The following is a 10,960-nucleotide window of genomic DNA, read 5'->3' as shown; positions in this document are numbered from 1 at the left end:
CATCTTCTGTATCGTCTCCCTCGTCCCATAGTAGATTGACTGTGGAAAAAAACTAATTAACGGACACTCATTAACACATCAATCAATCATTGTAAAAAGGTCCAGCATTTCAATCAGATTTCGTGCAGGTAGCCTATATATCAACTGGCAGATACAATTTAATTTAGTGTATTGCTGTTTTAATAAGAGTGCCAACACAAATTTCTGTTGTAGCAATACAATGACATAACACCTTCCTTGAGTCTCTATAGTAATATTTTACCCCTTCGCTGCGTGCATTTGAGTGTAAAGTGATCAGTTAGTCCCTCATCAGGTGCACAAATGTTTTCCCACTCCTACGTTACAACATCACACAAGCAATTGAACAGCAATGTGCTGCCAGTCTCACAATCACAATGCAGCAATCTGCATGTCGGACACACGTGTCCATAGTTGCAGTCTGCCTTGGACAACATCTGTTCAAAATCTGCAGATGGTACCTGAATGAATAAAAAAAGGAGCTGATAATACAAAGTTCCTCTATCATAGATCCCTATACTTGCTATAGTCCACACTACAGCGTGTCCTCCCTTTGTTGGACCCCCTCTCTCTCTCTCTCTCTCTCACCTAGCCCAGCCATCTCAATGCAAAAGCCGCTGGTTCAATTTCACTAATTAACGCGCTCTGTGCTAAGTTGATGACTGTGTGGTCAGGATCACACAGGCTTTTCTCACAACTGGAAATGCACTCAGAGCTAAACGTGTGTGTGGGGGAAAAACGCCTCTGCCTGTGCATTGTAGCCTGTACAGCCCGTCCGAAGGGTCTCTCCACCACAAGCACAATCCTATAGTCCCGCAATGCTTTGTGCACCGCAGCTGAACCCCTCACATGTACAGTGTAGGCTATACTGTCTGTACGCACCGCATCCCACCTTCGCTCACGACTCATTCGTCCGAGCACTCGGATCCCCCACACAAGCCGCGGTCCTGTCGGTCAGTAGCAGCAGACCTTATGTATACACTATACTGTGTGTAGCCTCTCTTCTACAATGCCCACCACATCTCGTATATAGCCTACTACTGTACTGTATAGCCCTACGCCGGCCTGTGACAATATAGCGCTCTGCTGCACAGGCGCCGAGCCCCGCAGTTGCCAAAGCTTACCACACAAGACGATGCGCAGTCAAACTTCTTCCAGCTCCAGATATATCTCACACGCAGATTGCACTTTTTTTCTTTAGATGTTGGCATCAATTGTGAAGAACGTCGCCTCCATCCGCGCACAGTAATCGCATATTGATGATTGGAGAGGGAGAGGGAGAAGAAAGAGAAAGAAAGATAGATAGAAAAAAAGATATGGGGACTAATGTAACTGTCAGCGAGGTTTATTTCGCCCCCCCTCACCGGAGCGATTACAATGTTGGCAGCGAGGAAATAGATGCTTCCCAACACTTGCGCTGACTGACCATCCTTTTAGTTTGGATCTCCGAGGAGCCGCGAGCAGCACGCAGCAAAATCCAATACTGTATCCAAACGTAAAAGTATAAGAAATGCGAATGGACAGTGGTGGTGGTGGTGGTGGTGGTGGTGGTGGTGCGAATGTAAGAGAAGAGCGAGCAGCAGTCTTTCAGCGGCCAGGAAAGCAGGAGGATGCACGGCCAGAGAGTGGAGGAGAGAGAGAGAGATGCTGTGGAGAGATGGGGAGACAGATAGGGGAGGGGGCGACACGGCACAGAAAGAGAGAGAGAGAGAGAGACCAGGATCATTAGTAACAATAGTGACAGCTCTGCAACCTCTGGAAAGCTTTAATAATCTTATAATCAAATAACTATTTCCCCCCAAAAATGTAAGGTGTTTTTAAGGTAATGTTGCAACAAACCTGAGTCCAGCAGAAACAGGACTCACTATAAGAATGTGGTTCCATTCTCCCCCATTTAACTCTTATTTGAACGGAAAGCCATAGTGTGTAACTTTTTCATATAAATGAATGTAGGCTACATTCAAGCCTTTGTCAAACGAGTTGCCACAAAGCTGATAAAGCCTATCAACTCAGCAAAACTCTCTCTGTTTTTCTAAGTAGGGGAGCGTTTACAAACTGCTGTCACCCTAACCACAGAAAAATCCCAAGAGGCACCAAAGAAATGTTGATTCTACTGTCAAGAAAACACCAGGATGTACAGCAGAAGGGCTACGATCCATACACAATCACTGAAGGCTTACCTCTTGTATGTACTGACAGTGTTTTTATAATTACTCAGAATTCCTCATGGGGGCCGAAATAAGTGGTGCACTATAGCTTTAACTCTCATTTGAGCTACTGTATTATAAATGCAACTTTTTCAACGTTTCGTCAATCAACAAGTAAAACCTACAGGAACCTGAAAAAAAGATGATCTGTTAACGTCTCCACTACTTATAGAAATAACTGTCACAGTTAGTTACATGGTAATAATTCAAACAAGTTTATACAACACACACACAGCAGTCTGCAGATAGGAGGATTTCATGTTTACTTATATAGTTGGATCAATGCATCCCTGGCGGTAAATCACCAGTTTTGGTTTTCCTTTTACTGTCTTAAGTGGCACAAAAACACAAAAAAAAAAAACACACACACACACAAACAGCACTGTACTTATTCCACTTTGTTGCATTTGAAATGATATGAACCCATAGAAAGGCTTGTGAAGCTTCAGCACCTTCTTGCAAATTGATTCAGAAACAGAAGCTCCGGGTAAGGAGATGAAAACAGTCAGTCAGCGCTATAGTATTGAGTTGACACCAAGGTAATTCCTCCCTCTTTTTCTATGTTACAGGAATGCTGTTGATGGGAACAAAAAGCTGTACGCCATCTATGACACAAGGTAAGAACCACTCCATACAAAGCAGTGACTGTCATTCGGAAACGTGAGTCTGACTCTTGAATAAATGGAAGGAAAAAAACGTGTTGGGAATAGTCCAGTCCAAGCATACTCTGGTTCCCTGCAATGATATTGAACCTTACACTTTACGGTGAGGGGGGGGGGGGGGGGGGGATAGTTTGTTTATTTATTTTAAAGGAGGAGGATGGTATTCTCACATCATGTCATCCTTCAGTTTGTCACAAACATCTGGAGATGATAGTCACATGCTTTTCACTGAACAAGAAGGGGATGACAAACTGTACTGTCATTAAAGAGGTCAAATGGTGGGGGCGCCTTTAGCTCAGTTGGTAGGGGGCACCTTTAGCTCAGTTGGTAAGGCGTCCCCCTCCCGGGCCGGGCCCAGCAGCAGACCCACCCGCGGTCGTTCTCTGCATGTCACTCCCCTCTCTGCCCCATTTCACCTCTGTCTCTCTGCACTATCAAATAAAGCATAAAAATGCCCAAAAAATATCTTTAAAAAAAAAGAGGTCAAATGGCAAATGTAGTGGGGTAAGAAGTAGCCTATAGGCCTACAATAGTTGCCTCTGAAATTAGATGGAGAAGGCTTGAAGCAAAAAGTAGCAGAACATTACTCTAACAAAGTAGGCTAGTCCAATACCTCAAACCTATAGGCTATGTAACCTAGGGTGAGGTATGGTGAGGTATGGTAGACTACTTCGGTAAATCTCTTTCCGGCTTAGCTCAACCCTCAGGAGACCCAAATCTTATAACATCACTGAACTCCTGCCCTCTGACTCTTAAATAAGCCTCCATATGGGGTCTGCGTCTGTCACGTGAGCTTTAATGATGACCAGGGCAGCCTGCTCCAAACTCAGTTAAGCTACTGTACAGTAGAGAGACAACATCGCATATATTGGACCCGTGGGTGTTTGTGTGTGAGTTTTTGTGTATGTGCGTGTGTTGGTGTGTGTATGGTGGAGAACGAATAGCATATCTGACGAACACTTTGGAGTGTGACTGTGAGCGGCAACCTGCTCACCGGAGGATGGAGATACGGAGCAGCCGGTGTGTGGCTTCGCGGCACAGCTGACAGCCAAGTGTCTCGTGAAGCATGTTGACGCGGGCTGCGCGCGAGGTAGACACAATGTGGGAGAAGAAGAAGTGAGTCTCACCTGATGTAGCGGAGCTCAATGGAAGGTTTTACTCATTCAGTCATTTGTTGAACGCTGGACGGCACCCACCCATCCACCCAGACACACCTCACAAAGGGATGTGGGTTCGCTTTGACTTTGTTGCTCTGCCGCTGGTCGTGGCAGTGATTTGCTGCGCCCAGAGGTGAGTGTCCGCCGGCCCGAGGGGGTTGAAACCCGGACACAAGTGCGGGTGCCACTTGTCCCGTCTCCCGAAATAGTCACCATCTTTTTTGCTGTCTTCTCTCTTTCAGCGCCAACGAGCCGGGGAACATGTCTTACGTTAAAGAGACCGTGGATAAACTGTTAAAAGGATACGATATTCGTCTTCGGCCAGACTTTGGAGGTATGTCTTCTTTTGGGGTGCGTCACCCAAATGGCTCCCCACAAAGTTTTCTTTACCCTATACACTGAATAAGTGTAGTCCGTAGTTAACTTTATTGTGTGTATTTTAAGGACACCCGGTCGCTGTTGGCATGAGTATAGACGTGGCCAGTATCGACATGGTGTCAGAAGTCAACATGGTGAGTTCAATACACATGCTCATATTATACAAACCAAAACTACAAGGCTACACACAGTCTTTTGTAGTTCTAATGGACTTCTCTTTACTATTCATTATGATTGAATACAAAGTGTTAATAAGATAGGGTAACGCTTTCTTTTAAGAACAATTATAATTTATTCTAAAGAAGTTTTTGGGTTGCCAGGTTGTGAAAAAATCTCTCTGATAACTGATCTACAAATCATTGGTACATTACTTATTAAACATTAATAAAGCCTGTCGTCACAGCATATTACTCTTAGTAAATGCAGCCTTGTCAGAAAGTAAAATTAATGTTCACAACCTGCAAAGACAAAATCTGTTGACTTGAATGGCTTGCAACTGATTGATAAAGCAATAGTAAATTACTTTAACAATGAATAAAGCCCCTCCTTAATACTTAAAAGCACTTTCTTAAAAGGTGAGTTATTGGAATGTGACAAAACACAACAGTCTAAAAACGTTTTGAGTGTGTCAGTCTAGTTTGCTAACAGAAAGCATTTCATAGAGGCTTTTCTTGGGTTGTCGATAGCGGTTTGCTAATTTCCTCTATCAGATCATTGACAGTTGTATGGTTTTACATCCTGGTTCACGAATGCCCTAATGGTCTTGTTAGAAGATAAAGTCAGTAAGTTATGTTACCATGTTGTCCAATTTTTCAAATGTAAAAAAATAAAAGATAAAAAAGCAGCAGTTCCATTTTGAGAGGTGTGTGTAAGTGTATTTGTGCAGGCGTGTTGGGGGTTGGCACACCATGGGCTTCACAGTTTAACGCCTGTATGCCATCTATCATTGGTCTGAACTGCTGACAGGGCTTGGTGCCCACTCACATGCTACCAACAGGAAATAGCTGCCGACATGCTGTCCTGACAAGAGAGCGTGTGATGAAATGTACCCGCGGTGCATTTTAATGCATCTCTCTACACAGCAGCAGTGTGTTAGCACCATTAAGACGCTTAAACACATCGCCTCCAGTGTCACTTCAGATTCATATTATGTAAATGAGTCGGGTTAGTTATTAAGTTCATTTAGTTTGACATGTTAAATTGTGTTTTTATATGAAAGAAATATATTCAAGTTTATCTTATTCTTACAGATAATGGGATATTTTCTTTTGTGTGTGTGTGTGTGTGTGTGTGTTACTCGAGTTCAAAAAGTTATACTTTTTCTATTTCTATTAGTTTGCATTTTGTGATTTGTGCATTTTAATTTTGTTTACCAAATATACAGCTGGTAAACAAAATTAAAGATACAGATATATACTGGGCTGCATTTTGTCAAAAAATCCATAAGTTTCAGAGTCATAACTCACACAGACACAATGGGACTTACACTTCCCAAGGGCATCATCATTAAACCTCCATACATCTGCATTCTTAGACATTGAAAACCCCTGGACTATTGTAAATGGCTTCATGTATTGGAGGAATAATGTCCTCAGTTGGCCAGCTTCACTGTTGCAACGGCCTTGTCAACAACCGTTACTGTTTATATGAGTATAATTTCAATTTCTAAACTCAGACTGTTTTAATGTAAGCTTATGACTGCAGGTACATACTGTAGATACACACATATATTTCATTATTTTCCATCTCATCAGCTTTGAAAATCTATAATAGGTTAACTAAGTCTCAGCACTTAATGGTCCAGACCTCATGTCCATGCTAGCGACCACACCCCGCTTTTAACTGGAGATTTGCTGTCTGTGTGTAGCCATACTCATACTGTATAAAAGCATTTAGCCTCCTCATTATCAGACTGTCTGCGTTAATGCGTCCTGGGCCTTTGAGTATCTCTCCTCCTCCTCATCGCTGAAGGAATTGCACTTGCATCCTGTCCGCGAAGGCATTACTGTATCGAATAAACTCCACACACAATCCTGATGGAGGATATGGTATCACAAGCATCATTGATCATTGGTCTGGACTGACTTAGGCAGCAAAGTGACCTCACATAAGCGCTATACCTCCATTTATATATTTCTGGGGCCATAGATCACTTTTATCAGGTTATTCTGAGCAGAGGAACACCGTGGTAGTTTATCTGTGGTCCTGAACAACATTATTTTGCACCTCTCTTTTTTCAAGCTGTGTACCAAAAAACTTTATATTTTTACCATTGCTGAATATCCTCTTTTTAGCCCCTGTCTGAAATTCTCCTTTTTAGAGTCTCACTCTTTTTAAGCTCTCTTTAGGAGCCTTCCAAAAAGCCCAGCCTGCTCTGATTGGCCCTGAATGTAACTGCTGGTTTGAATGTAACTGCTACTTAGATTCAGATGTATCATGGGGTGTGCTTATCACAGGTGGAGGTAGTGCTAAGTAAGGTTGGTTATTAAGGTTTTGTGGATTCTCCCTCTTGAGACGTCATAAGGGGAAATAATCTGACCAGGGTTTTTTGAACACATGTTTTCAGAATGGTGGCTCTTGAGAAAAAGGGAGAGGGTTATTTCTTCTCATACCTGGACTATTGTAAATGACTTCATGTATTGGAGGTATACTGTCCTCACTTGGCCAGCTAGAAAAATAAACATGAAACACTGTAGAAGGTAACCTTTGAGGCAGGCTATTGAAGTGAATGTAAAGCTGCCCAAGAATTTACAGTGTGTCACAGCTGGAAACCTTAATATGACCTTGGATTTCTCTTTAATCACCCTCATCAGTCCCAGGGTAACACAGGCATTCTGCACACTGATTAAGTGAGGCTCGCACAAGAAGCAACTGCTCCATCACATTGTCAGTCATTCATGAGCAAAATTAGCTATCACGCATGGTTGGGCCTGTCCTGATGTCCTGATATGTTTTACATTACCACCCCCCCCCCCCCTCCACCCCCCCAGATCCTGATCTGATGATAAAGAGCCTAGGACTATACTTATATTTACTAAAATGATGCTTGAATCGCACACAACATTAAAATATCAGTTCTGGCCTGCCATCAAAGGCCGCTTCATCCAAGTATTCATTCAAAAAACTTTGGAACCTTGAGACTTCTGAAATAAATAGATACAAGCAGGACAAATGTGCAGTTTAACATTTATTACAACGTTGGAATACTTTTCAGATGGTCGACATCTCTTTATTATTAATCCCTTTTTTGATTGGTTTCATGTAATATTCTTATATTTTGAGATACTGGATTCTTTACTCCATATGCTGTAAGCCGTAATCAGATATTTAAACAAAACAACGGCCTGACATATTTCACTTTGCGTAATGAATCTAGAATATATGAAAGTTTCACTTTTTTAATGAACTTTACCATGATATTCAAATGTTTGTCTTTAGATGCACCTTTATCGTACAGCCTGATTGAAAAGATATCTCACGTCTTGAGAACACATTCTGTATGAATGTGATACCAATTATTTGTATTTTAATTCATGTGCAGGGGTAAAAAGGGTAAAAAAGAAAGCCTGACTATCCTATCATGTTGTAAATCCTTTCGGCTCAATGATCAGCTTTACTTATCGTCTGTTGCTCACCTTTAAAACGCCAGAGTTGCTGATTGATTGCTCATCCATTTTAGCCATGTGTGTGTGTGTGTGTGTGTGTGTGTGTGTGTGTGTGGGTGTGTGTGTGTGTGTGTGTGTGTGTGTGTGTGTGTGTGTGTGTGTGTGTGTGTGTGTGTGTGTGTGCTTTTAGCACTAACTTTTAATCTGTTAAAAGGATCACAGATCACATTTAGTAAATCAGGGTCAGTTGTTCAAGAGTTTAGTGTCCTGCTCTAAGAGAAGTGGAAAAGCAGACAGATTAGATCTGCAGTGCAGTGAATGCCTTGTCTCTTTTCATTTACTTCAACGGTGGTCCTGTAAATCGGACTTTCTTTCTTTCTTTCTTTCTTTCTTTCTTTCTTTCTTTCTTTCTTTCTTTCTTTCTTTCTTTCTTTCTTTCTTTAACATTTAGTCAACAGAAGCAGGAAAGCCGTGTCTCCCTGAATTAGCTGCAGTCTAACTACACCTTTCACGACCCTCTGTGATCATTGAGTAGTGATCAGTGTTTTACATATACGTCCGCTCTTATTTTAAAATGAGAGATTATCTCAGGTTTTTCCTGTGTCCATATACAGCTATCTAATGTAACAAGGTTTTATCATAGCAAACGTGTCTGTTAGAAAACACTTCATCATCATCATTATTATCATCGTCAACAATCATAACGTAAAGATCTTTAGTCTATGTTCTTTTTTGGCACTGGTTTTAACCCAATAAGAGATGTTCAGGGGGAAGAAAGTCCTGTGATTAGGGTCTCAACTGCAGTGTCTGATTCCCCGACGCAAGCAGCTTGTAAAGTGCTGAAAAGAACAGCAGAAAAAAGGAGGGAAAAACTGGCTCAAGATCAAGTTCATCTACCTGACTTTTAGAATTAGCCAGACACTTTGCGACGTGTTCCACATATCCTCACGCTGAGTCAGACTATTCTGTTCTTAGATGAAGCTTGCTCCCGTTGGGAAATGTGTGACTTTACCCTAAAGTAGTTACAGGGGGGGTCTGGAACTTTCAGGAATGACCCCTTAAAGCCATCCAGTAACTGGTCTGTTATTGTAGCTTTTATTCAGCCACACAATGAGCTTCTAAAGAGGATCTCTCCAATTTTTTTAAATGAAGGTGGCCTAAATGGTAAGTTTGATTTTGTTGCTTCTTGACGGAGCCAAGCTGACTGTTTCCAGTCTTAACTGTATTCAAATCTAAGCTAACCAGCTGTAGATACATACTGTAGATACAAGAGTGGTATCAATTGTCTTGTCTAACATGCAGCAAAAAGGCATTAAGTGTATTTCCCAAATGTCAGACTACCGGTGAAGTAAAGTGGAATGGTCAGTTTAGCTAACTTCCTGTCACTGACGGCAGTTAGCTGTCCCCTCCCTCGTCACCACATTAATGCACTGCGGTCTTGAAGCAGTGAGTTATCTAGCATCATCTCAGATCCGTAAGTGCAATAAAACATGATAAAAACCATCAAAACAGACATCGGGAAGGATTTCTACCTGCTCCGCCATTGTAGGCGCATAAACATTCACCCATCTGTCGCTCTGCGCGTGCACCGGCAGTGAGACGTGCCGGTTTGTAGCGTTCTGTCTTCTGATTGGATATCAGTTGTGGGATCCCGGAAAAGTTTATTTGCCGATTATATTGCAGAGCGGGTGACTGAGAGATCGGAGTTATGAAACGCGCACACTATATAGGTGATCACTGTTTGAATATAGAGTGATCTAACACTTATATTAACAGAAATAAATCGATTACTTCACCTTTAACATAAACAGTTAACATACAAAACTAATCTTGATACACACCCCACATATTTTTTTGGTTTCTTCCTGACCAAGACAAACGAAGTGGAACATTTGAAAGTGTAATATTTATATGTCAATGCTCTCTGGTGGGCTAACAGTGATAGTGACACTGTTGCATACCATTTTCTATTAACCTACACCCAGATATGATATTGTGTCGGTTGATATTTCAGCCTGGACTACGTTTTGCGTGCAGTTAAAACAAGCTCATTGCCTTTAAGTGTGGGTCTTGAGCAGCCATTGAGCAGTTGATTTAAACGAGGCATTCTTATGTATTGTAATGTGTTTATCCAAAAGAAAAGGAGAACAAATTTGAAGTTTTTTATGTATCGCATTTTCATATTTTTATCTGATTTGTTTTGTATTTGTATTCATATGGCAAAAAGTAGAACGCCTCATCACAAACCCAATGACAAAGATTCTCAACAGCCATCAGACACAGTTAAACCATGTAAGTAGACTGTGTTTAAGTGAACTATCATTTGTATCATATAACTATAACACACAGTATTTAAAGCTGTGCTCAGTCATACTGTAAGTCCTTGTACAGACCAAAGCAGAACTTTGTCTCTTCTGCAGAGAAGAGGATAGTGTTAAGGTGTTGGCAGCATGCTTTCAAACAGTCATATAAGGTATTGGCCCATTATAGTCTGTGTGGGCGAGCTGCAGAGCTTGTTGTCTAGGAAATGAGATTATTTATATATTACTTACCTTACTCGCTTCTCTCCTTTATTTATAGCACAAGGAATTAAGACCGCTCTGTGCCCTTTTCCATTCCACTGTTGTTATTTTTAAAACGCCAAATTCTCCACATGATTAGTGCATGTCTTCTAAAGGAACAAAAATGCAATATGTGTATTTACAAGGCATCACTCCTTCAGATGTGAAAGAGGCAGTTGTCCAAGGCTTGTAAAGGAAACCCTAAACTGTGTGGAAGATCCTCACACACACACACACACACACACACACACACACACACACACACAAACACACACACACACACACACACACACACACACACACACACACACACACACACACATCCTTCAGTAGCCACAGAATGAGTCAGCTGGAAGATGAATCCATCATGTC

General features: G+C 41.7%; 1 protein-coding gene across 2 annotated transcripts in view; it reads left to right on the top strand.

Moving 5' to 3' along the window:
• gabrb3 (gamma-aminobutyric acid type A receptor subunit beta3) overlaps nt 1-10,960 on the top strand; it is a gene marked incomplete at both ends in the record, with an annotated part of 47,461 nt that overhangs the window by 17,924 nt on the left and 18,577 nt on the right. Inside the window, 3 exons of one of the 2 annotated variants that reach the window (XM_080032618.1) lie at nt 2,795-2,842; nt 4,287-4,378; nt 4,489-4,556. In XM_080032618.1, coding sequence (XP_079888744.1) covers nt 2,795-2,842; nt 4,287-4,378; nt 4,489-4,556 — 208 coding nt within the window. Of the gene's footprint in view, nt 1-2,794; nt 2,843-4,145; nt 4,178-4,286; nt 4,379-4,488; nt 4,557-10,960 lie in introns of those variants that run through there. The other variant, XM_080032619.1, reaches the window with a different exon arrangement.

Source organism: Ammodytes marinus, assembly GCF_949987685.1.
Source record: "Ammodytes marinus genome assembly, chromosome: 8".
Lineage (NCBI taxonomy): Eukaryota > Metazoa > Chordata > Actinopteri > Uranoscopiformes > Ammodytidae > Ammodytes > Ammodytes marinus.
Note: the sequence above shows the minus strand (reverse complement) of the source record. Positions and strands in the feature narration are given on the sequence as shown.